Genomic DNA, 26,968 nt, shown 5'->3' with positions numbered 1-26,968 from the left:
TAAAAAATTACCAAAAATTATTATTACTATTATTATTATTTGACAGTGCTGGTTTCTGCAGAGCTCTATCCTAGTTGGCAGATGGTCTAATACTGTGCATAAAACTTTAATTAATTGAATTAATATTTTTATTGTTACTATTACACTCAATCCATTATTATTATCATCACCCCAGTGATGATTAAAAACTCACTTACCACCTGTTTAAAAAAGGTTTCATTTGTTGATTTATTTCATGTAAACCACAGCAAGACAGCAGTATCCCAGTAATCCCATATGTAAACATATCTGTACTTTTAAATGTTGGGTGATTTCGTACATTAATACCACATTTACTGTACATAACATAGATGAGACTGTTGGTTAAATCACGCTCTGTGCTGCAGGCAGATATCATGCCTGTACAAAAAGCTGCCTGTGTACATTTTTGGACATCCTCACACCACAACATTAGGTTTCGGACTGAGAAACAAAAAACACGAGTTAAAACACGTCTCAGCTCTCAAACATCAGGCAAAACGTGTTGTTTCTAAAGGCCTCAGGTGAAACAGCATCAGAGGAGAAGGCAAGAGCTAAGCTAAGATGCCACAAACTCTTAGATGGTAAAGTTCATGTGACATTCACAATTCCGTTCTTTCTTATTAGATCAATTAGTTTTGCAGTCAAAATAAAGATGACAATATGCTATAAGCACAACTTTTGCTGAACTTTGCTTTATCACGTTGTTTTATATGACAAAGATTAAGACTCAACTCCCACACTGGTTTCAGTGTGAAATTAGAGGGCAAAAATGATAAAGCAAAGTAAAAAAAAAAAAACTTGTGATGAAATTTTGCACCCCTTCTCCTCCCCTTTTTCTCCACCTTGTCCACGCCTGCACTTGATCTTGATAGGGGGGTCAGCCTTCTCGCGATCCACAGAAGCTGTACTGAACTCCAGCCCAAAATTTCCTCAGAGTTCCCCTCCTCTCATTATCTCACTTACCAAGGCGTGGTCTGCATTCACAAATAATTATTTGCTAAACGGTCACCCAAATTAGAGGACTCTTATAGCAGTATCAGGTGATAAGGGCTTAACAAAAATTATCAGCATTAAATAGATGTTTAATTTTGACCAATATTTAAAACCAATATTTGTTTTGCATTTACTCAAAAAGAACAGAATGTTAAGGTGACGCTGGGATAATGTGCTAAAATATATGTACTTTATTCATTTTACTGCATTTGTAACCTTTCTTCAAATAAATGTTACATACATTTGTAGTGCTAATCCAGGTGGATCTAGTAGGAGTTTCTTTCACTTTGTAAATCTTTATGTATTGGTATCGACAGATCCTGGCAAATGGTATCGATAGATACTGGCAGATAAATACATGAAAAATATCGGCTATTAGCATAAGCCCACAAATCCCATATTGCTGCCTCCCAAATGACAATAAAAGTAATCTGATTACCATTGATTGCTGCAAAACTATGTCCTAGTTCAGACAGGCTCAAAAAGAGTGCATAACACCTTGACCAAAAATTATTATTACTATTATTATTATTTGACAGTGCTGGTTTCTGCAGTGCTCTATCCTAGTTGGCAGATGGTCTAATACTGTGCATAAAACTTTAATTAACTGAATTAATATTATTATTGTTACTATTACACTCAATCCATTATTATTATCATTGACAACAGAGGTTGTTGCGTAAGGCCAGAAACATACTTTATACAAGTACATGAACGCAAATGCTTCAAGCCATGCGAACACTGCATGTCTCATGGCGCAATTCATAAGACAAAGCAATGGGACCTGCATTCTGAGCGTTGCAGCAGTGGGTGCTATAAGTACAGCCATGCCTTGTTTGCATACAGACCACCACTGGGCTAACTGTGTCATAGTTGGCTGACTGTGCAAAACGCTTGAATCTGGTTATTGTTGTTATTGCTGTTGTTGCTGTTGTTGTTGTTATAAAAACATACATTAGTCCCCCAAAAACACCTGGCTTCGTTTTCCTGTCTGCGGTCAGGACTTTGTGAAAGACAGGCAGGTAAGTGCCGTCACACTCTGTTCTCTCCTCATTTGAGCTGAAGTCAAGGGTCTATCTCCGTGGAATAATAATTGTGCAAAAATATTATTAAGTGCAATCAGAGAGGATATTGTGTATTTGTGCTGGGGCACAGGCAAGAGGATTTGGAAACCAGAGCCCACTAACGGCCTTGGCGGCGAGTAGTGAGGCAGGAGTTCCAAGGAATGCGAGAGCATCTCCAGAGACATCCTGGAAGCCATGAAGATGTCGGGGTTAAGGAGGTGTGTAGCACATGAGGTACCAATGAAATTAGCCTGTGATTGGAGCTCCCCATTCCCTCCCGCCTCAACAGACGACTGTGGCTGTCCTGCGTCTGAACAAACGTCTTTCATCAAGGAGGATTAATGAGAGCCGTAATCCATCAGCCTTTTATTGTCGACCCAAGCAGACACAGACATAGCTCTCATCAGCTGCCATGAAAAAAACGACAACCACCAGTTGTGCTATTAAAGAGGAACCAGAGAAAATAACGTCACTAATTCTATGGTACTCCTGTCAAGAAGTGTTCACAGCACAACACCATTATCTAGTCACAGCTCCAATACCATCAGATGACAAATCACAAAAGAGACATGAATAAACAGAGAGACAGAGAACAAGCGAGAAAGAGAAGGGTAGATCCATTTGGGGCCTGTAATTGTATTATATAACATTCTGGTGGATTTTGCCAGCAGCATCTCTGTTTCTCTTTTTGGTTGGCAGCTCTCTCGGAGCAATGAGTTTTGCTTCATTCTGACAGTTTTGCAAGGGTGAAAATTGATACTTTTGCTTCAATAGTCTCTGATTTATTCAACAAGTTCATTATAGAGTACGAGCAGAGGGAAAACAATCCCTTTTGGAGCCTGTGTCCAGCAGTCTTTCTTTGCTGTTTTCAACTACCTGAAATATCATTATTCCAGGCCCCTTTTTTCTCAGATGAATAACAGATTTGGGACTTTGCAGCTCTATATACTGACACCACAGGAGAGAAAAGGAGAGACAGACTAGCTGTCTGTTGGAAATATAAAAGGGTACGTACTCTTCCTTCTCAGATATTATTAAGCCTATGCTAATAATGTAGAAGGATGGCCTAAGTGGGCGCCCAAAAATGGACACTAATTTGGAACAAGGAATGGTTTCAGCTCAAGATGGCACTGATCCTTCAAGGTTTCTTAGATAGGCCGCTTGCTACCCCACATCCCAGGCTGAGAGGGACCTTCCCCTGTGGTAAAAAAAAAAACTCTTTTCATGCTATGAAGCTTACCGGGTCGGCCACTTGAACTACAATACACTACAAGCTATGAAGCTGCCTGGGCTTGCCATTGATGTGGTGCCACCAGGCCTCCTAGCTCTGCAGCTAAGGACTGTTCCCTGGCCAGCAAAGTGACCATGTGCCATGGTTTAGGAAGTCCCCCCCCCTGCCACCTGGTGAACTGTGTGTGTTGTGGGTTGTTTCGTTTTTTGTCGATTGTGTATTCTGTTACTATTGCAAAGCGTGTTTGGGTCGAGAAAGGTGCTATATAAATTAAACATGCTATTATTATTTAGGGATGTGCATGAGTCCTTAAGTAACATTAACCGTTTGAGGTGCCACTATTCAAATGCTGAAATCACTATTCAGGTACTTGTTCCATTTCATCTCAGGAAGAGGGAGACATTACAGAGACAAATAATTCTATGAAACAGCTCTTTCATGTAAATTATTACAGTTTGGGTGTTATTTGTGAATAAGTGTGTAATATTAATATATATTAATTGTTAAGAATGCATATGCAGCTTGGCTAACTAATTGACGTTAGCTAGGCCCAGAAACAGAGGACATATATATATCTGACAAAAACATCATCCATTTATCATCAAACCCATCATCTTATCCTCCTGGGTAGAGGGGGGACTGTCATATCCCAGCTGTCATTGGGCAGAAGGCAGGAAACACCCTGGACAGATCGCCATTCCATCACAGGGTATAAACACAGACATACATACTCACACACGCCTTTAGCGTTACCATTTGGTCTGATAACATGTCTTTGGACTGTGGGAGGAAACCAGATCAGCTGGAGGAACCCACACAGACAGAGGGAGACCATGCAAACTCTAGACCCTAGTTCAAACCCAGGCCCTTTTTGCTATGAGGCAACAGCGCCACCATGCCATCATGTAAGATGATAAGTGCTACTCATCCAACATGAAAACTGCTGATGTTTCTGATGTATTACTCATTTGCTGCTATATTTTGTGCTACTGATTTTTTAGCCTCTTAACATCAGAGCTATCACCTAAAAGAGTAAGTATGCTGCCATACATGCATTCAAAATCTGGCACATAAAAGCACACAAATGTTCAAAGTGGACTTGAGAGGGAAAAAAAATAAAAAGCAAGAAAATGTAGGATTTGGGCTCCTCATTAATAAACAAAACAGAAACTAAAGTACATTTTAAAAAATGTTATAAAAATCAACAAAGTAAAAAATATGACACACTCCTGTTGCTTATTTGAGACTACAGTCCATAAACAGTTACTACTACTACTTTTTCAGCTCCTCTTAAAAACTCCCCTCTTGGCTCCAAAACATGGCGTCTTCTTCAAACAAAATCTAATCTTGATAAATGGGCCAAATGCTGGCGAGGAAACGGTGAAGGCCAGACTTGTATTTGACGTCGGTGCCGTTCACAAAACAGCAGCGGAACGAGACAGGACCCGTTCTCTCACTTCATAAACATAACACGTTACTCGACGCCTCAGCCCTGCTGTGAACTGCTCCTTATTGTTCCCTGAGAAACGCTACACACATTTTCGACCCTTTTCAAACACCCTATCATCTTACCATAACACATCGACTTAATATGAGGTCTTACTGCCGTGAGGAAAAGGGCTGGAACCCTCTGTCCAAGACAGACAGCTCTGGTATTGAAATTCAAGCCACTGAAATGAGACTGGTGTGAAACACGAGTGATATTTCAAGGCCAAAGTCCGTTTTTCATAGTAGAAGGCTCCACACTGCCTCTCGTGTAATTATGGAAGCTTAGGTGACTGAAGCATAAACACAGCAGGTAATATGTTTAGTTAAGAAACTCTCGCTGTTTAAGGTTTCCATTGCTGTAGCACATATGAAACCCTGTCAACAACTTAAGCAAATAGGTGGTACTGAAGTTGTCACTGCATAACCATACATGTATTAAGTAGTCTTATATAGGTCCGCTTAAGAATACCGTAGAATACGAAGCACTGTGACATGCCAATGTGACTCAATCTCATAAGTAACACCAATTTTGATTTTATAGGGCCTTATTTTTTTCTTTTCTGAATAACAGTTTGATGTAGTAGGTCATGCAGTAAATCATACTATTCACTCCTCAGTACATACAGTGGATGGAAACTAAGCTGCAAGTTTAGTTTTACTGTTTGTATGATGTCACAAAAACATATTTACATATATCCGCCTATTCAGCCTTCAGCAGTTTAGCCCTGCACACTCATGCTGCAGTTATTAGAAGTGTTTCAGACTGGACTGCTTCTTGAATGAGGCACAATACATGACAGTTAATTGGGACAGAGCTCATTTACATAAAACAGTAACAAAAAACAGCCTAATTAATAACGGCTAAAGTGAGGTTGGAAAATGGTCATGTAAAAGTAATTATGACTGTTTTTAGTACATAAACCCACACATACATAATAAGTGGGCCACTGAAAAAAATAACCTACTGGAATTGTAGATTTGTTGGATTTGGGACCTTGGAAATAAGATTTCGTTGTTGTTGGTGGCATGTTTATTACACTGTTTACATGACCTATTATTATCTTGTTCACCCCACTGGTGTTAATAAATAAGGCTAAAATCAAATTAAGTTGTGATAGGCTTTTCACAAGTATTAAATAATTGTTTTACAATCATATGTTTATGTTGCAAAAATAGGGCTAATTTGGCCACTTTAGGCTTGTACTATAATAGTTGCTTTCAAAGACCATAAAAAGACAATTTGTTAATCATAATTATGTGTATAGATTCATCATCAGCTAAAAGTTTATAATTGCTTAAAAATGTTTCCACCTCTTCTCTTTATTTCTGCCCTAAAGTACACGTAAATCAGTTCAGCTGAGAAAGACAGACCAAAGGTCCAAAACACCAAGATCCCAATAATCCCTTGTGGTATGTTGCCACTTAACTGGTAATTGTATTTTCTCCTCACATACCTAATAGAAAAACATGGCAGAGCTACTCTTAATTTCTTCCTTGTGCCTGGAGGGCAGGCAAAGTGTTGAGCGCAGTGAGAAGTACATTTGCTTATCCAATATAATTCATGGATCTGTGGTACTGGCTCAAGGTCTGTGCATGTGTGCACCTTCTCAGACAAACAGTGGGCAACATGAAACGTGGCCCCCTACTCTCTTTTTTTAACGGGCCTGACCCGCTTGCACATACATTTCCGATGACGTCGTGATTAAACCGCACTAATTCGATAATAATGCAATAACAGCAGCACCCTGGAGGGCTAATTTAAAGAAAACATTTACCCAGACCGCCAGTAAAGAGCACAGAACTCCCACAAGAATATACAGTAGCCTGCCTGCTAGGCTTCTTTGAGTAGAGGGGCTGTTTTGGCATAATGGATTCATACCTTAATCATTAGCAACTTCATTTTCCTGTACTGAAGAGCACGTGGACGGCATCGATCGTGGTGGAGAATGTTCCCTAAGGTGCAAACGGGAGAAAAATCTGCTGACTTTTTTTCTGAAGTTAAAGGCATCTCTGATTTGTGGACCGTGACAGTTCAAGCTCTTCTCTTCTAATGTGTATGAATATGGATCATGAATACTTGAGGAGAAATAATACACAGTGATTCATCCGATTTCAAAGCGCCATATTTTTACAACCGTGAGGCGCCTAGGAACCAATCACATACCAAATGAAAGAGGGGGTCATAGAGTTTCTGTCTGTCACCGGAAGATGGCGACCCCTGAGCAGGAAGCATTTTGCATTCTCCACTTCAATAAGGGTGAATCCGTCATAGCTGTGCAATGTGATTTTCATCAGCAGTGAAGCTCCAACAGCTCAGAGCTGTTGGTTCCACAACACTGGATGATCTCCGAAATTGCATTGAAAGAGCTATGAGTGCAGTGACACCCGACATGCTCAATCGAGTATGGGATGAATTTGACTATCGCATTGATGTTGTCCGTACAGCTGGAGGAGGTTCATATTGAACACTTTTAAAATTACATAATAAACTTTATGCTCATTTAAACCATTTACAATTTACTGCATTGTTCTGTAACAATTTACAAGTGAAATAAATCAATTAGAAATCGGATGAATCTTTTTCACCTTGTATATGAAAGATTGTGCTGATGTTTCAACACTAGCTCATTACAACAAATTGACAGGAATTCATGTTAGCTTCTTTATACTTAAAATCCTGAATGGTTCAGGAAGCATTCCAGCCTAAAACCAGTTTAATATGATCTTTGTTAAGCTATGCAGTGTTCTGTTTAGTTTATTTATATTAGTTTGACAGAATTCATAATTTTATATCTTTTCCATGTTCTTGTTCGTTAGTGTTCTCTTGGGAATCCCTATGGTGTCAACCAATTCTGACTGTTAGCATAGCATAGCCACTGATCTATAGGCTAATAAATACAACCAAGCTAGCATTCATGTAACTGTTACCAGAATCATAAAAAGAGCAGCGATTCTATCTAAACTGAGTTTGTGTATCTATATAGCCAGGTAGCTACCTTGCTAACTTCAGCTTTTGGCATGTGGTCTTCCTCATCTGATAGGTCTATTATTTAAGTAATCCATTCTGTCCATTGTCATGATAAGTTGACAGCTGGAATAAGTTATTTGGCTTCATAGCAGTAAAGTTAGCTCACTGGCTTCCTTCTGAATTTATCAAAAAAAGTTCCTCCCACCTTCAAGATACACCAGAAGAGGGTTTTCCTAGTCTTTCAACTAGAAAATCTAGTCTATAAACTACTGCAGAACTACTGTAGGATGTCAGCAATGCTTAATTTTTTTTTTTATTATTTTGGGTAAAATTGGGATTTTATTTGGGTCAATTGGGATAGCGCTCATGGTTTTTCTTACAATTTCACTCGTATGAAATCCAGATTTTTTATAATTCCTATGAATTGCTTGTGAGATCAAGTTGGGCATTGTTAGCTAGAGCTATCTATATTATGCGTAGTGAATTATATACATATTAATGTTGAATGTAGTGATGTCTCTGATACACTGATGCATGTGAATAACGCTTTCACAAAAATGCAATATTTAATATTATACAAAGACTTGCTGCTGGCCCAAAAATATGCAGCTTTAACTACAACTGATTCGTAAAAATGAACCAATAAGTAAGTAAATAAAAAAAATAAACACATAAATGCAGTTTGTCAACTGACAGACCTTTAGTCAAGCAAGAAGGCCACAATTAATGAATTCAATTGAGAATGTGTACTATTAAATATACAACAAAACTTTGGGTATTACCAGGACATCAGGCCATGGGCAATGGTGGACCTGACTAACCAGGGCCCTGCCTGAACTGGGGGCCCTCCGAAAGCCTCGCAAATGAATTGATTTTGGTTTCTAATTTTGATACTTTCTGTTATTATAGAAATAAATATACTAACTTCTATTCTAATTTCTGCTGTTAGATGTTTTACTCTTAAACACATTCCAACCCACCTCATAAAGGAATATAACATAATAAACACATTTTTTTCTTTTCTTGAAATTTTTTTTGGAGGGGTCCTGGACACAGGACTGTGCCAGGGGCCCAAAATTTGGGTATTACATCTATACATCTGCATTAAATGACTAATGACTGACCACAGCGTGCCCGCCCTGAAGCTGAATCTCTGCTTCTGCCTTGGCAACTCGCAGTTGCCACTTTTCCACACAAGCATTTTTTGCCATGATTGTATTCTGGACAGCGTGCATGTATTTTATTGAGGGCAAAACACTTTTATGTTGCATCTCCACTGCCTCAATTTCCTTCCATCAGAGGTACAGACACAATTGTGGGTAGGGTGCTTGTTTGTCCCTTTTGTGTTCTATCCTTTGTGTGATTTAGCCTGTGGCTGAAGAGCCCAGTTATGTGGAAAAAAGAGAGATTGAGCTTGCTCACTGAGGCTTGCTCCCTCGGGGCTAGGCCGTTGTTTTTGCATCACATCCCTCATGCCCCATCGAAAATGAGCGTCCCATGTGCCCTGGCAGCAGGGCTAATGAACTACAGGGCAATTGGGAACAAGGTGCAGCAACATCGCCAAAAGGACTGAGATCTGCATGAGAGTCCTGTGATAATACAAAAGCAGTACACACAAACTTAGCTGGAGAGCAACACAATGCCTGGAAGGATAGCCTATAAATTAGGGATGCACCAAAAAAGTAAAGGGTTAAAACAGTCTACAATGAAGTGTCAAAATCTAACACTGAACAAATGATTTGAATGAGAATGAAAATGAGAAATATTGATTAAAAAATGCTGTTTGTTTGAGCACAGTGTAAAAAACAGTTTGAGCAGCAGCAGATAAACAGTGGAACACGCAAACAGGGTCCACTGCATCTGTGTTCAGTACACAGTTTTCAGCTTCCATGCTTTTTAGCATTAATTGATTTAAAGAAATCCTTTATTGGAAATTGCATAAATAATACCGAGTGACTCAATCTATTTTGGTAAAAATCCTTTTAACCTCTCGTTTCAAATGCTGTTACTGCAAACGCGTTTGTTAGATCCTGCTGAGGTTTCTGGCTCTTTAAGGTTGGTGACCACTGACCTTCGGCCTTACAGTCCTCACGTGATGACAAAATTGTGGACTGCAAGACTATGAACGCAACACTTGGGACTTTAGTCCAGCTATGAGCATAATTAAATAAAATACTGATACTGTGACTTGACATGTATCCCAGATATCATGAATTTACTTTAGTATATTTCTGGTAACTTTGCTAAGTTGACAAACATTTTGTACTGTTATCAAGCGAGAATTCTTTCTAGTTGCTAAGCTTAGCATATTTAGCATTCACTAGTTAGCAATGTTATCTCAATGTTACATTTTCTGATAAGGAGATTTAGGCTAACAACATATCCAACCTTTAGTTTTAATACTGGTAGCATTTTCCAACACAGTCATTTCAGCTATCAAAATATCCTACCTACAGTTTTACAGGATGCTACAAAACGAAATCTTTTCACGCATGCCAATGTTTCTCATGGTGGGTTTAGCATGAACTTTAGCATGAACTGCCTTTAACTTTTGGCAAAGGACCTCTGGGAGATGTAGGAATAAAACAAGCATATGGGATTAAACATTTGTACGACCTGGAATAAAATAGTTCAGCATCTCAAAAACTATGTCACTTTTCTGAGCGTTTGTTTAGTGGACTGGGCAATAAACACCGTCTGACTGCGTGACTGATATACTTTAACTGACAGTCCAGGGCCTTATGCAGTGATCTTCCCTGCAGGGTCAAAAAGAAGTTTAGAGAGAAAAATAAGGACAAAAGTATTCAAATCTCTTCTTTCTAAACATCTGACATACCTGGTCTTTTACTGCAAGTCCAAAAAGCAAAACAAATTAAATGATACCAGATATCTTCCTATTGCGGTTTGGGCCATATTTATACATAGGCTCCAGCAAAAGATCACAAATGATAACGGACCTCAACTGATCAATCAGAGCAGCTAAAGAAGCGAGAGAAGAGCAAACGTTCAGCATTACCACCTGTTGTCTAAACAACCTGAATGTTGATTTTATCCAGCAGAAAGTGTTTGGAACTTTTTTTTTTTTGGACGTACTTATGTCGTATTGTTCAGGTTCTAATTTAGAGCTGGTTTTAAGGGAAGCCTGGTCACTGCCTGTTTCTCCCATGTTTTCAAAACCATGACTGCAAGACGCCAGAGGGCGCCCACGAGCGAGTCTTCAATGATGAACAGAGGTGAGTGGAGCTAAACGTCCAAAAGGAACATTTAAACATGTTTTAACTATTTGAGTGGGCCCTTCCTTTAATTTAGAAAAGTAGAAGGAAAATGAAGGATTATTCCATTAAAAATTTTAAATGAAGGAAAACTTAACAGTATCTTTCAGAGTTTCTACGTCAAACAAATTTTCAGCAGTAGGATGCCGTCATTACTGAGTGCTGATTGGTTGACATTACTGCTACTGAATGCTGACTGGTTAGTATTACTGCTACTGAGTGCTGATTGGTCGGTGAGCTGAGGTATTCTCATTGGCTGAATGAAGCATCGCGCTTACTGACCTCATGAATGTACATAAGGCAACATTATAACGTCCTATACTGGAGTTCAAAAGTGCTTAAAAAGTAACAAAAATGTTATAAACTATAATATGCTGTTCTGTGTTCAGAAAATGTGTGCATTATTCTCTATAAAAACGATTAAGCATTTACAAACTATAATTTTGCGCAAAAGCCACATAGGAACCCATTCATTTTGGTCTCCATCAGGTGCACGAGCGTCTAACAAACGCAGAAGACCCCGAGTAGCAATTCTCCTCAGTACTCACTACTTATATGGCATTAGTTTTAAAAACAATCTCATAATTATTGTTATCCTCTACCCAATACATTATACCAAAGGAAATACCCGCAGGGCTATGGGTCACAAGCACAAACTCAAAGGAAAAATGAAATCTTTGTACCTTACAAAGTAGTCACTCTAGATGGAATTTTTACTAAAGCAGATAAAGGTTTTCAGTGACTGGGCCTTTTGCTGCTTTCAACAAAGATAATATATTGGAGGAAACATGCCAGTGGCTCTGGTTAGGTTTTGGTAGTGCAAAACCCCAGAGTTAAATAAACGAACAGTAATTATGCATAAAATGTAAATTGTCCTATATTAATGGTTAAATCCGGGTAAATGTGCTATGATTCTTGCACCACACAGTGTGCAGCCCAATCAGTGGAAGGATGTTGCTACACTTTTTTTTTGTGCAATGAATTTGTGATGCCTGCGAAATGTATAAAACTGAAGCAATGTAAAAACTGGTTTTGAACTTACCAGAAAACATTATCTTACTTATATTAACAAAACGCAGTGGAAGGAATTTTGAATTCTCATTTTGATAAATGTGATGTTCGGGGGGACCTCAAAAGAGATGGGGAGGGTCTCTGAAGGACAGGCAGTCTGATGGGATTCTGGACTTGATCATACATGCAATGGCAGCACTGTGTGTTTCTATTACTTTTACAATGTAGTTTATGCTTTATAAACACCTTACAGTAAAACATTTATAAAAGGCCCCTGGCCTTGACTTACTAACAGTTTTAAACATAAATCACATTAGTGAAAATATAGCTGTATAACCATTGATTTTTGCTGTGGATATTGATTATGTTGTTTTCCTTACAATTGATACTATTTATTAACTAATACAAGTATTTCCTTTTCTAATGAGAAAACATGCTCCCCTGGGTAAAAATGATAAGTGTTGGTGAAATACTCCTATTTGTTATAGGTTGGGGAAAAATATGAAACTATATATTGTATGAAAAATGCAATCACATTTTTGAAGATTTGCTAATAGCTTTACTTAAGAAACAATTTGATTGCATAAGTATTACATTAGACAGATTGGTCCTTAAGAACATTGCTTATAATTGAATAGGGCAAAGAGATAAAAGTGCAAGAAAGTACAGGGGTTCAGTGTAAGGCAATGGTCATTATCAATAACACACAAAACTTTAGAAAATCAAAGCATTTTCACATCCAACCACAATATAATTCCTTCTCTGTCACTGTAACCCATGATTATGTTTTTGTCTGGTCCCAATGGTCAAATTTTAGCCTGAATTCAGTCCTAAAGTTACTGTTGCTGTGTACCTCTCTGACTCCCTGAGTCTAAATTTTAACTTATTTAACTGATATCACAATCTTCTATAAACAGCAAAATTGTCTATCAAGCAAATCCCAGCCAGAAATTATAATTAAACCAGCAATTCAGTGACTGTCTGAACAAGCTAATAAAAAGAAGACTATAGTAATTTTCTCTGTCTGCCTAAACAGGTGCATTGTTCTTGTGCAAATTACAGCTCACTTCAGTTGACATTTTCACATATTTATACTGATACTGCTGCAGCATTTTAAACACTGGATCAAACAAAATATTGCACTTCAATCTGTACCTCAGTGGCACTTTGAAAAAAGGCATCTCACATGACACAACTTGTATGACTGATATGATTGTAAACCAGAGTTCTAGGAATTTAGAGATGCAATTCTATCTTTGGTTTCGCTCTTGCTTGAGAACTACACAGAACTTCCAGGCCTCAACACACTGGGCTAGGAGGACCTTTCCAGGGAAGAACTCCTCCACATCTGGAGGGACGTCCAAGTCTTTCCGCTCCATGTAGGACAGCACAGTGTCTTTCAAGCTGGTAAAAGGGAACCAAATTTAAATAAATTAAGTCCTCAAACTCATTCAATTCAGTAAATACCCCCACATTTAAGAGAATTCAGACACTGCAAAAAAGTGAAAACATCTTAGATCCAGTAAATATACGTAATTTGTCTCATTATATGATTATTGTAAGATTATTACAAGAATATTCAATTTAGATCATTTTCAGATAATTTTACTTGTTTCAAGAAAAATGTTTGTAAACTTTTTTTGCAGTGCATTCACAACCAATCCTTCTATAACTCAAAACTTTCCAGAACAGTTCTTGCCTGCACTAAAAAGGAATCTAGATAAAATGACTGTTTCAGACCCAGCACGAATCTCACCTCCAATTGGGCTTGTAAGTGTCAGTAGCCTGTGGGTTCTTCAAGACCAACAGCAGGAACTCATGCATTTCCAGCAGGAAGGAGTCAGCGCTGGTCTTTGTGAAGAAGCCAGTGAGCAGCGTCTTCTCCTCCTGTCCTAGGGTTTGTTTGTACTCCCTACTTATTCCTATAAATGGATCCTGAAAAAGACATGAAAGAATGTTAAGAACAAATTCAGTGCTCATTTTGTTAAGAGAATGGCTTTGAATAAGATTCATTTTTAGCAATACTGTAACACTGAACGTTTTAAGTGTAATTCATTCATAGACTGTAGTGTATAGTGCTGTACCTTCTTGAGGCGTAGCATTGTCTCAGATTTGAGGGAGCTAAGGAGTTGCCACAGAGCCAAACAATGTTTCAGACTGCACCTGCTCAAAGCCTGCGGAATGAGCACAATACTGCTGATAAAAACTCAATAAACAATGGTTACTTTTATCTAATAAAATTTGACAATAGGACTGGCCCTGTTCAAAAAAGTAGTTTCCGTCTGCTACTAGTGTGAGTTATGAGTGACCTTAAAGAGGTGTGGAGCTGTGTCTTCAGCCATTTGCAGCACTTCCTTCAGGTAATTTCCCAGCTGCATGTGTGCCTCTCCTCCAGTCATGGCGAGGAAACCCAGGGCCAGCTCCAAAGTGGACAGTGCCTCACACACATCATTATAAGACTGCAGCTCTTGAGCCAGTGTGGACTGGCTCAGTGAAGACAGCGGCTCCTGCAACAGGTACACAATTAGGTTCTATAGCTTTTTAAATACTCATGTTGTATGTGTTCCTTTTGTTTTTATTTACTGGAATAGTGTATTAACTGTTATTCTTGACAGTCTATATTGTATCCTTGTGGTCTTGCAATGTGCATTTAAATAAAACATTACAGATGACCTCCGGCTGTCCAGCATTTACCAAAGGTACTGACGAACTAGGAAATGTATTGACAGCATTAAAAATATTAGTGTCATTTTACTGCACTGACAGCCATAGTAAAAGGATGAGCAAGGTCATATTACACATAGGCATGCTCAAGGCTTTGGTCATGGCACTGCACATCTGACACATATAATGCTCTGACATCCATTGAGCCCCTCTATATATATCAACCATTCCACCCTTTTCCAGATTGTCATTATCATTTTGTTTTCTATTTTATTTTGTGATTTGAATAAAACAACTACTTACTTGTTGAATCTTTGCCTTCACGTCTTTGAAAATGTTCTCATAATTTCTATCTTGCCTGTTCACTAGTGTTGGAATTCCCTAAAAAAACAAAGAATTTTCATATAGTAAATAAATCCATAAAACAGGAAGACAAAGTAAGTGTAGGTTTTGAGCTCTCTTGCACACTCACATTGAGGGTGATGATGGGCTTGCCCTGTAGGAAACGGGTCAGGACCTGTTGCTGGATCTTGGGCAGGTCATACTCGGACAGTGTCTCTCTGCCACGCTCCATGCTGTACTGGCAGTTGGAAAGCACAAGGGGCAGCAGGTCTCTCTCCACCTCATACCGGATCACATGAAGCTCTGTCAAGTCTGCCGGACTCACTGTGTAGCTGTGTATTAAAAACAGGCAGAAGTTATACGTAGGGTCTAAAGCTCGTAGCCTTACATTATCACAGTGTGAGATGGGGTCTTGTGGCTTTTGAAGATTAGCTAGTATTGAGAAGTAAAATAGTGCTTCTACGGCTTCATTCAGAGCTTTAAAATGTTGTTCCGGGGGGCCGTAACAGCTAGGGGCATGATTAGAAGTAGGTGTGAACCACAGCGAGAAGCTTGAGGAGAAGGCATGCACTTTGGGTAACAGGTACACCCAAACCTGCTTTTCTTAATTCTATTTATGATGTTCTTTACACACAGTACGTTTTCTGTATATACACCACCAGTCAAAAGTTTTAGAACACTGCCATTTTTCCAGTTTTTACTGACATTTAAGCAGTTCAAGTCCAGTGAATAACCTGAAATGGTACAAAGTGCAAACATAAGTGTTAACTTTATGTGTGAACTGCCAGAAGTTAAAGAAAACTGAAACAATAAACTGTAAAAAATAATGTACATTTCAGGGTTAAAAAGGTTTTTTTAAGGTAACAATTTACTTACCATTGTTTTGCAGCAATGGAAGTAAATTAGGGTTTCAAAGTTGATGCAAACAATTGCTAAAAGTGTCCTAACTTCTGTAAGCCTTAAAAATGTAGGTTTTTCCTTTTGAGAAAATGTAAAGAAAGCCAGAGTGTCAGTGAATACAGTTTCCAACACCATCAAAAGGCACTTGGAAACTGAAGGAAATTCTGACAGGAAGAAGTCTGGCAGACCGAAAGCCGAAATAATCAGAAGAAAAGTTTCTCAGAGTCAACAGCTTGGCTCACAGGACAACACCTTAACACTAGTTGAAGTGAGCAAGTCTCAGTTTCAACTGTGATGCAAAGACTTCGAGCTGCACGTTTGACAAGTTGATTCGCAGTAAGAAAGCCGCTGCTAAGATGGCAAAATAAGAAGGAGAGACTTTCCTGCACCATGCAGCACCACTAGTACTTCTTGTACTGAAGACTAGAAGAAGGTCTTTTGGACCTTCAGTTCCCCAGGCAGGGTTTTTGTTCAGTGTCAAGCAGGCGAAAGGACAGTTCCAGACAAACTGTAAGACATGGAGGGGATGCCTGGGGCTCTTTTGCTGGATCCAGAGTCAGCAACTTGCACAGAGCGACTGGTACCCTGACCCAAATAGGCTACTGCAGCGTCCTGCAGTGAAATGCAATATGAAAAGACGGCTACTTTGATAAGTCAAACATCTAGATAGAACTTTGTTATAACGAATTCATGATTTCTTTTTTATAGCCAATTGTATATATGGTCTGTGCTTTAACTTCTGAGTACATTGACATATACTGCATAAATATCCGCAATCCTGGAAGAATGGGGGGTGTTCTAAAACTTTTGACCGGAATGTAGGTAGCACGGGGCCTCTGCAAAAGAGCTGAAGGAAGGCTGAAAAGCTGAACAAAGAAGTCTCTACGAGTTGCTTATTTTGATTTATTCCATGTCCTTAAATTGAGTAACTAACCTCCTAACTACTCTAAGAACCATAAGCTAACAAAATGTGAATCTTTACCTAGTCTCCTCTCCAGTGTACTTATCCACTGTGTAGACCATCTCATTGTGCAGTGCAACGAGATAGCTAACTAGAGCAGTGGAACAGAGTCCCAGTCCCTGCCTCCGTGGCAGCAGCACTTGAAGATCGGCTTTAATGTCCAGATCTTCCTGGCAGTACTCTGCAGGAAGCTTGATTTCTCCTGAGAAAGAAACGAAGAAACAAATTGGGCTTTCTAGTCCACATTAAACCACTTTGTTTAAACAAAATAAATAAATAAATAAATAAAAAAATCAATAAAAATAAAAGTACAAACCCAATTCCAAAAAAGTTGTCAGTATGCAAAATACCAACAGAAACAGAAAGCAGTGTAAATTATTTAATTTTGTTCCAACCGGTATTACACTGAAAAAAACTACAAAACACGATAAAATGTTTTGCTTTATGAACGTCATTGTTTTTTGGAAGCATTAATTCTAAGTTCAATGCCTGCAAGAAGTTGGGATGACAGCATGTTTATTGTGATTCATCACTGTTTATGCAACAACACTTAATAACCTTCTGGGTTCTGAATCTAGTCTTCGAGCAAAACTTTTTGGCATTTTTTTCAGTTATACAAGTCTTCAGCTGTGCAACCGTATGAGCTTGTTGTATTTTGAACTGAATAATGGGTCACACATGGGAGACAGACAGACCAGTTCAGCACCTGCATTCTCTGATTACACAGCCATGGTAGTAACACCTGCGGAATTTGGCTTGTGCATGAAAAAGACAGCATCTAGAAGGCAGCATATGCTGCTCCAAAGTGTGTCCAGCATTAATGGTGCTTTCACAGATATGCAAGTTGCCCCTAATACACCCCCGTACCATGGCAAACCCAGAGCCTTGTGTATGCTGGATGTTTTTGGATGTTTTTTTCTTCTCCGACAGACAGAACACGGTGTCCATTATTTCTATAAACAATAAGAAAGCTTGACTTGTCAGACCACAGTACACATTTGCATTGTGCATCAGTCCATTTCAGATGAGCTCAAGCCCAGAGATGTAGGCAGTGTTTGTGAATGTTGTTCACATGACTTCCACTGTGCATAGTAGAGTTTTAACTTAATTCTGCATTTGTGGATGCAGAGACGAACAGTGTGTTTTGACAATAATATGTCAAAGTATTCCCAAGCCCATGTAGTGTATCCATCACAGAAACATGCCAGTTTTTAATGCAGTGCCTTCCGACAGACCAAGGTCACAGACATTCATTTGTGGTTTTTGGCCTTCGCCTTTACGCAGATTCTACAGATTCCTTGAATTTTTCGATAATATTATGCACAGTACAGGGTGAAATCCCTAAAATTCTTGCAATTCTTTGCTGAGGAACATTATTCTCAAACTGGTGGATTATTTGCTGACACATTTTTCGCAAAGTGAAAGTCTCAGCTCATCCTTGCTCATAAAGGACTTGGCCTTTCCTAGATGCTCCTTTTATATTCAAGCATGATTACATCACCTGTTTAAGATGTCTTTTAAACATTTCACAATGTTTCTAGTCTTAGTCCTTGTCCTAACATATTTGGAACGTGTTGCAGGCACCAATTTCAGAATGAGTGTGTGTTTACAAAAAAACAATATAAGTTAAGTAGATTCATAAAACACTGCTTTCTGTTTTTATTTACATCTTATTTACTGCCCTAACGGTTTTGGAATTTGGTTTGTCTAAGTTTTATGATGTGAATGAGGTTTACCATTGGTGGCCAGTGATACTCTAAGTTGGTTCCATGTGGATAGAAAGATCTTGATTTGTTTCTCATATGAAGCCATGAGAGAGGCTGGAAGGGAAAATGGATTATAAAATGATAAACATGTCCAACAGTGCACTTCATTTTAAAACATGCAAGTGAAAAAAATGGTTCAACAAATGAAAATCAGTTTAGGCAGCACCTGCGATCTGGCTCTGAAGGAACTGTTCAATGGTCTTGTACGGAATCTCCATCACATTCTGGAACTTCTTCACCAGATCCTTCTGGAGAGCTAGGATGTCTGGGAGAAACTTCACCATCCTCAGTTCCGCCTCCTTAAACACAACATCTATGGTAAGCACTTCTCCAAAGTGCTCTAAAGTGCTAACAGTGGTGCTTATAAGTGCTAAAAATCAATTCAATTTATTAAACAAGATGACTTATTCTTTCACTGTGGCAAGAAGTCATAGCATCATAGTAGCAAGTTCTTTGAATCACTGAAAGACATGCTAACTTGACTCAACTTCTTCTTAGGGAAAAAAATAGTTTGTCATCATCTATATTACCCTCTGTAGGAACTTCCAAAGGACAGGCAGTGTGTCTCTGCCATCATTTTGCTCCACAACGTGGGCCAAGCTGAGCAGAGAGAGTCGCTCCCTGCAGCTCCACACGGTTGAGCCATGGATCAGAGAGCCCTGGGGCAGTGATTTCAGGAACAGCTGTGGTTCCCCAAAAGTCAGCTTCATCAGTGGGTTGGATGACACCCTCTCGTCTTTTCTGATAAAGGTGTTCACCTGCGCCAACTGCTTTTCCAAAACCTGCCGAGATGATGAAACAGAAGGGACATAGTAAATGTCTAACGTAACATAATTCAGTATGTCTGCAGGACAATAACAAGGCAGAATTTTTTTTTTGACTCCTAATGTACAATCGAGATCAGGCTGTCCTCAGGTACACACTTAAAAATGTCCAGAATTCAGATATTACTTCAGAACTGACGACTAGGACTGGTTGTGTCTAAGGCTATGTTCACATTACAAGCCTCATGGCTCAATTTCGATTTTCTGCTCAGATTCAATATTTCTAACTTGATGGCTTTCACTTGTGTAGGTATGTAGGTACATAGGTAAATGACTCAAATCCACATGCATCAGGAACAATGGGGAAAAAAAGTAGAACAGCAGAACAACTAGCACTAACATCAGGTTAGGCGTTGCTGCCACAAAAACACTGGTGTTAATTGTATGCACAGTGGGGGAAAAACAAAAAACAACAACAGAAAAACCCACATCATTTCCAATAAGACCATTCTCATTCTGGTTGCACAGCCATGAACCAGTTATGTATCCCATCTAGGACCACATATGAAAGTGGTTCAGATCTAATTCGAAAAGTCATCTATCTATGTCAAAAAATCTAAACTGTGCCTTTTTAGCCTGGGAATGCTAATGTAGCCAAAGTAGAAGCTATGGGAAGGCACAGGAAGTAACACTCTGGTATATAAGCAGGAACAACAAAAGACATAACTACTTTACCTTAAGTTGGTGGGTGATAATGTCAGTGTTCATGGCCATCTCCCAGCCATTTCTGGCTTCTTTAGTTGAGAGCAGATGATCATAAGGAACAGGCCCTGTTCAAAAAACAAGAACAAAATGTTTTCTTCACAAATCTTCATGGAACATGATTCAAGCGATTTAAATTGTGTTTCATTATTTAACACATGGCAAACTGAACTTTTATCCAATTGGGAGAGAAGAATTATTGAACACTACAGGACTGCAGGCCTTTGCCGAGTCTTGGTCAACTGACCTTTATGTGTCTAAAAAACAGAGACACATAATTGAACTAATAATTAGCGTATATTAATAACACATTGATTTGTTCTATATAGTACCAAAAAGATTCTTTGACTTGTAACCATAGATGAACGCTTTTTAGTGCTATACGGAACAGTTTTCCATCATAGAGAAGAACCATTTAACCATGCAAAGAACCATTCATGTATTCAAGTGGTTCTTTGGGTGTTCACGGTTCTATATATAACCACTGCCTTTACTAAAGAATTCTTGAAGAACATTTTCTCACGACTGCAAATTTTTTACCTTGAAGTGTCCAAAAATACAACTGGCCATGTGATCCCTACTGCAGAGTCTGTGTTTCTTTTCACTGCAGAGTACTGAAATACTGATTAATAAGTTATGTAGGAGAGAAACTCTTACACTGACTGGGCTGATGGGGCTCCAGCAGGCTGGAGACAGTCAGGTGAACAGCACAGACTGTGTCATCTGCCCCCTTCCCTAGAGCTTTGCTCAGCTGCTCCATGTCCTTCAGTAAGTGGGCCATCAGAAACACCTCAGGCTGTGCCACGGGGGGCTTAATGATTTGGACAATGTCCTGAAAAATACAGCAAGAGATTGAGATGAAAGGCATGAAATATCAACAGTCTAGAAAAAGAATTTGATTGGCTGAGATGTTAAATTAAAAGATGATACATAAAATCATAGATTGCAACATTAAACATGCATAAGCCAAGCTACAGGTTACAGATCTAGCACTAATGGACACATCCATACAAGCACACCCATAAGAGGCAAAAAAGGGAAAAGTGTCCATACCACAAGGGGGGGGCCCAAGAGTCCGCAGGTTGTGTTCAGATGCCCAAGTCGGTATCAAAGCCAAATTAATTCAGAATGTATACTCAGGGGTTAAATATGCCCAAAGCAGAACTCCAGCACATTTGGGCTATGTGAATCCCCTTCTCAATTAAAAAAAAAAAATTTAAGCAGTGACGTCCTTCTCTTCTTATTCTGCCGATTTTCACAGTCATGAAAGTATATATCAAATCCCTCCTGCTGTTTCATGATGTTTTGACTTAAATAAATATGTTCATTTTGCCAGAACATTAATAGCCTAGATTATTTGCTGTTAGTTATCCTGGTCAGTCTGTTTGCAAAGCTAGATACAATTCATGACTGAGGTAGTTCACCCGAACATTTGTTCATACAGTGGTCTTGTTCCATATAAATGGGTTTTTACTAATTTTAACAACTGTGATGCCTACTGTTACCATATGTACTCATATGGAATCCATTTGAGCAAGCTAGCTAAAAATGTTTGCAAATTAATTTTGTTTATCAGCTTGATCAGTTCAGCAAAGTTAAACTGGTTATTGATGTTGCGTAGTAACCGGAAGAAGGCTGAAGTTTTCAGTAGAGTGAAAAGCAGGTTTACAAATTTGACTGGATGGCACTGAACACATGGCAATAAAGTGATGAATAGAGGGGAACCATTTAACCCATTTTGTGGACAGACTGTATTGTAAACTGTCTTTTTTAACTGCATGGTGCTTAGATCTTAACCTCATGTCTATGGGTAGAGGTAAGGGGGGCCCAGCCAACAGTTTTTTTTTTTCAGAATCCCATGTCGTGGGCCTGCATCCACACATAGCAAAATCTGAGCAGACTCTGATTAATAAAACAAGCAAAAAGGATCTGGGAGATCAAATGCAATACCTGAGCGTGGTTAGAGGCTCCCAACAGCATGGCCATGTGTGTGAGCATTCTGAGCAGGGTGAATGGAGCAGGGGACATGTTCTTTGTGTCCTGCATGTCCGGCTGGTCCCTGCGACGTGGGTCTCCCAAAATGTGCCCCGTCTGAGTGCGGTCCCCCCTACAATTAGAAATGCAAATTAGCCTTCTATAGCACCCACATGACACAAAATATGCTATATACACATATGCTCACAAATGTGGATCCAGTCAGTTTAATAGCATTATTTTTTCTAAAAATAAGATACAATATACACTGACTGACCACTTCATTAGGTACACATCCTTATATCTACACTCGTGCATTTTGTAAGCTGTAGTTACCATATACGCTATATTCACAAAAATATTGGGATATCTACACATTACACTTACAGGAGCTTTTATGACATCCTATTATAATTCTTTAGGCATTGATAAGGAGTTGGTCACCCCTTTGCAGCTATAATAGCTTCCACTCTTCTGGAAGGCTTTCTACAAGATTTTGTGTGTATCTGTGGGAATTTTCCCCATTCATTCAGGAGAGCATTTGTGAGGTCAGACGCCGATGTTGGACAAGAGGGCCTGGCTTGCAATCTCCATTCTAGTTCATCCCAAAGGTGTCTGATGGGGTCGAGGCCAGGGCTCTGTGCAGTTCTTCCACACCAAACACTCCACACCCAACCATGCCTTTATGGACCTTGCTTTGTGAAATGGAGTACAGTCATGCTGAAACAGAAAAGGACCTTCCCCAAACTGTTCCCACAAAGTTGGTAGCATAGAATTGTCCAACATGTCTTTGTCTGCTGAAGCATTAAGATTTTCCCTTCACTGGACCTAAGGGCTCTAGGTCAACCCTTGAAAAACAGCCCCTAGCATTATCCCTCCTCCACCCAACTTTACACTTGCCACAATGCAGTCAGGCAGAAAACACTCTCCTGGCATTTGCCAAACCCAGACTCGTCCATCAGACTCCCAGATAAAGAGGCGTGATACGTTTTGTCAGTCCACAGAATACGTTTCCACTGCTGCAGAGTCCAGCGGCAATGTGCTTTAAATCCCCCACCCCCCATTTCCACCCACAGCGATGCTGTGTGTAGCTGTTCAGCCGTGGAAATTTCATGAAGTTGCTTCTAGAGGCACTGCAGTGACACTGACATGGTGGTGCCATATTAGGGTGTGTTTTGCAGGTCTGAGTGGATCAGACACAGCAGTGCTGCTAGAGTTTCTAAACACCTCAGTGTCACTGCTAGACTGAGAATAGTCAACCAACCAAAAATATCCAGCCAACAGCGTCCTGTGGGTAGAAATTGACCACTTGCGAAGTACTAGAGAATGACTAACACAAACTGTGCACAAACACATAAGCTACTGTCTCTGATTTTACATTTGGTTGGACCAACAATGGAGGAGTGTCTAATAAAGTGAACAGTAAGTGGACAGCGTGTTTAAAACTCCAGCAGCACTGCTGTGACTGATCCACTCACAGAAGCACAACACACACTAACACACCACCTCCACATCAGTGCCAATGCAGTACTGAGGATTATTCACTATCCCAATAATATCTGCTCTGTGGGGGTTCTGACCATTGAAGAACAGGATGAAAGCGAGATAATAAAGTACAAAGAGAAACAGATCTATAGAAACAGAATCTATAATTGTATAACAACAAAGCGCATCTTTATGGTAAGTAGAGTTGATAAAATTGACAAAGTGTAAAGGAACAAGGAGGTGTAAATAATTAAGCGGCCAGTCAGTGTAGATTTAAATGATATAAATCAGATGCCATAATTTTCAGTGACAAATAATATGCTGTCAATGTCATTTGCACTGCTTTGCAAATAAGAGGCATTCTGGATATTACATCATTCTCAATGCAAAACAGTTCTCAATCATTTTATAATCACCTACAGCTGCATTTATTGTTTTGAACACATACAAAGTGACATTTGGATTTAGAAGGTTTTTTTTTTCTAACCGATAGTCTAGTTGCTTATGATTCCATTTTGTATTATTGAAAACACTAATTCCAACTTTTAGAGAGCTAGTGGATACTTCTTTCGGTACAACTTAAAGTTATACACAACATCTAATTAATAATAGTAAGAGTCCACTTGACTTACTGTATTTGCATAGCCTGGAAGCCCTGAACAGGTCTGTGGTTTGTGCCCCCTATCTCTGCATTGCAGTCTGGACAACGGCTCATCTCCATCGGTTGACCACACTAAATCAGTGTAATATGGAAGGTATACTAGTATTAGGTAAACAGGTACAACTCAGTGTCTGAATTTAGAAAAAGAAGTTTCAGTCATTTATTGAACCGACCCACCTCACCAACTGTGCATGGATGATTATTTGGACAAACTGAAGAGGGAGATATTATGTAACCACACATCTCATGATCAGCAGGTTTTTACAATCACAGAAGCTTGTACTTACAATACCACTGCAAAGGTCCCATGGCCTGCTGGGCAACAGCAAGCATATCATCTGGCATTGTGGGTATGAATGATCTCTGTTCACAAATATAAGACAAGTATTATTGCACATTCCAATATCTTTCACATCATCAGACAGCATAGTTTGAAAAGAACACTTAAGACGCTGCACCTGCATATTGGCTGGGTAGAGGGCAAGCTCCAGGAGAGGCTGCAACACTGCTTGGTTTGCACAGAGAAGCACTGCTGCCAGATGAACAGCAAGCTCCACTACTGCATGCTCACCACCTGATGCATCAGGATGCACTTGCAGGGCATTTAGCTGATTAAACACTAGCGCATGGGCAAATGCCCTGGATTCTTGATTGACAAAGACTTCAGAGTTCTTGGTGAAGTCCTCAAGTGCTGCCAATTGCTGAGAAGGATATAGAGGTGGTAGGTTAGAACATCTGATGTGAATGGGAAAAGGTGGAAAGGGGAGTGTATTTGTGAGGTGGATTTGGTGCTCACCTCCGGTTTAGGATGGATGTTGGGGTTGGAAGCTCTGTAAAGCGAGGTGACTTCTCTGAACAGAGCTAATAACAGGTACACAGTCTTCTTCACAGGCGAACATCTGCAAGTCTATAGACACCACAAGTCAATTTATTGCATGATCAAATATGATGCATTTTAATAAGCAGTTGATCAATTATGCAAGCAGTTGGCAAAGGGATACCTGACAAGCGTCCTGTATTCTTTCTATTTTTCCTTCGAGCATGGCCTTGGCAACTGCATCTCGGAGAGTCTTGTACTCCACACCACAGACTAGATATTGATCAATCTGGCTGCTCTCTTGATTCTGAAGAAAAAAATCCAAATACATTACCAAGCAAAATCAGACATGGCACAAATGGACAAAACCACCTTTTATAATGATTTTGTTCAATAATCTGTTTGTTTTTTTTTTTAAGAGAGAAAAAACCCACCATCTGGAGTATCTCCAAAGGAAACAGCCACCCAAGCTGACCTTCACACAGAAGTCTCTGGACGTACTCAATTCCATTAAGGCTGCAGATCTTTCTGATGAGGTACACCCTGTACCAGTCGTTCCCACTTTGCTTACAGAGATCCACCACACTGTTCAAGAATGCAGCCACTCCATGTGGAGTCTCCTCTTGAGCAACTAATTTACAATCAAAAACAAAACTGCCAATGTAAAAATGCTAAATTACTGGAAAAGCAACTGAATAACTGCATAATGAAGAATATCGAAGACATTAAGTGGCATTTCCATTCATTCACATACGGTTTTGATTTCTATCAAACTGTAAACACTGCAACTTATTGATGGCTGCATTCCAATGTACACTACATTTCCAAAAGTATCCAGGCAAATCTTCTAATTAGTGAAGGTATCAATACTACTCTTATTTATTCTTATTTTTTTTCTGAGAAACAAACACTTATTTCAAAGATAAATGCCTTTTTAATTGTGATTTTTCTAAAACTAAAACCTTTGCACAGTACTGTGTTTAAAATAAAGGTACCAAAGCATTCATAGCAAAATAAAAGCACAACAAAACAGACTGGCTTTTCATTATTACTTGCCTGCAGTAGCACTGACCACCAGACCTGCTGCCATATCCAGACACAGGCGAATTCTGGCCAGCTGTTGAAAGTGCTCTATGGTTGCAGCACTAGCTGCCCCAGCCCCAGACTGCAGGAATTCCAGCAGAAAGTTTTTCTCCTCCTGCAGAGATGCTTGCTGCTCAGCCACAGAACACCACTGGGTTTGCTCAATCATGGAGTCCTACACACATAAAATGCACAGATATAATGTGAAAATATCTGAAGGTAACAAACTAACAAAACATCATGGGAAAAGGGAGAACCAGAAAGGGAAGGTAGACACTTCTAACAACTGACCTAAGACATAATGTAAGTAGGAAAACAAAGAATAAAACATACCTCTAGGCAGTTGATGTACAGGGAGTAGAGCTCAGTTTTGTCAGCCTCCTCAAGGATGTTGCTTTGCTCCACTTCTGTGAGGTGTTGCTGAAGATAGTCTTTCACATCATCAAAGCTAAAAGGTATTTAAATTAAAATTAAAAAAAAGCACAAGGAAAAAATCTACGAAGTGATCTTTTTTCTTTAGTTTTTAATGGAAGGTGGTAACGCAATTCTACCAAAGTACATCTGTAATGTTTATTAGCAGTTTGCACAGGATAGAAAATCTTGTTACAAATTACAGATATGGGAGTGGCTACTTGATTTACGCATTGTCATAACATGAAAAAAAAGTCTATATACATACGTTCTGCTGCTCACAAGTAGAAAAACATGTCCAAATATTTAATTGTAATTTTGTTCACTTTA

The 26,968-nt window shown here is 39.3% G+C and overlaps 1 protein-coding gene across 4 annotated transcripts in view; it reads right to left on the bottom strand.

Moving 5' to 3' along the window:
• Nucleotides 1–12,584: 12,584 nt before the first annotated feature.
• rnf213a (ring finger protein 213a) overlaps nucleotides 12,585–26,968 on the bottom strand; it is a 44,485-nt gene continuing 30,101 nt past the window's right edge. For all 4 annotated transcript variants that reach the window (XM_036589921.1, XM_036589920.1, XM_036589919.1 and 1 more), the window contains 22 exons: nucleotides 26,561–26,675; nucleotides 26,201–26,402; nucleotides 25,579–25,775; nucleotides 25,329–25,451; nucleotides 25,124–25,234; nucleotides 24,786–25,028; nucleotides 24,615–24,690; nucleotides 24,505–24,539; nucleotides 24,299–24,399; nucleotides 22,158–22,314; nucleotides 20,865–21,039; nucleotides 20,181–20,275; nucleotides 19,212–19,463; nucleotides 18,848–18,980; nucleotides 18,652–18,735; nucleotides 16,937–17,117; nucleotides 15,185–15,386; nucleotides 15,016–15,093; nucleotides 14,358–14,555; nucleotides 14,133–14,222; nucleotides 13,805–13,983; nucleotides 12,585–13,452 (listed from right to left, as the gene is read on the bottom strand). In XM_036589921.1, coding sequence (XP_036445814.1) covers nucleotides 13,299–13,452; nucleotides 13,805–13,983; nucleotides 14,133–14,222; nucleotides 14,358–14,555; nucleotides 15,016–15,093; nucleotides 15,185–15,386; nucleotides 16,937–17,117; nucleotides 18,652–18,735; nucleotides 18,848–18,980; nucleotides 19,212–19,463; nucleotides 20,181–20,275; nucleotides 20,865–21,039; nucleotides 22,158–22,314; nucleotides 24,299–24,399; nucleotides 24,505–24,539; nucleotides 24,615–24,690; nucleotides 24,786–25,028; nucleotides 25,124–25,234; nucleotides 25,329–25,451; nucleotides 25,579–25,775; nucleotides 26,201–26,402; nucleotides 26,561–26,675 — 3,181 coding nt within the window. In that variant the 3' untranslated portion in view covers nucleotides 12,585–13,298. The remainder of the gene's footprint in view (nucleotides 13,453–13,804; nucleotides 13,984–14,132; nucleotides 14,223–14,357; nucleotides 14,556–15,015; nucleotides 15,094–15,184; nucleotides 15,387–16,936; nucleotides 17,118–18,651; nucleotides 18,736–18,847; nucleotides 18,981–19,211; nucleotides 19,464–20,180; nucleotides 20,276–20,864; nucleotides 21,040–22,157; nucleotides 22,315–24,298; nucleotides 24,400–24,504; nucleotides 24,540–24,614; nucleotides 24,691–24,785; nucleotides 25,029–25,123; nucleotides 25,235–25,328; nucleotides 25,452–25,578; nucleotides 25,776–26,200; nucleotides 26,403–26,560; nucleotides 26,676–26,968) is intronic.

Source organism: Colossoma macropomum, unplaced genomic scaffold (genome assembly GCF_904425465.1).
Source record: "Colossoma macropomum unplaced genomic scaffold, Colossoma_macropomum, whole genome shotgun sequence".
Lineage (NCBI taxonomy): Eukaryota > Metazoa > Chordata > Actinopteri > Characiformes > Serrasalmidae > Colossoma > Colossoma macropomum.
The sequence above is the reverse complement of the archived record's forward strand: the minus strand, read 5'-3'. Positions and strand labels throughout refer to the sequence as shown.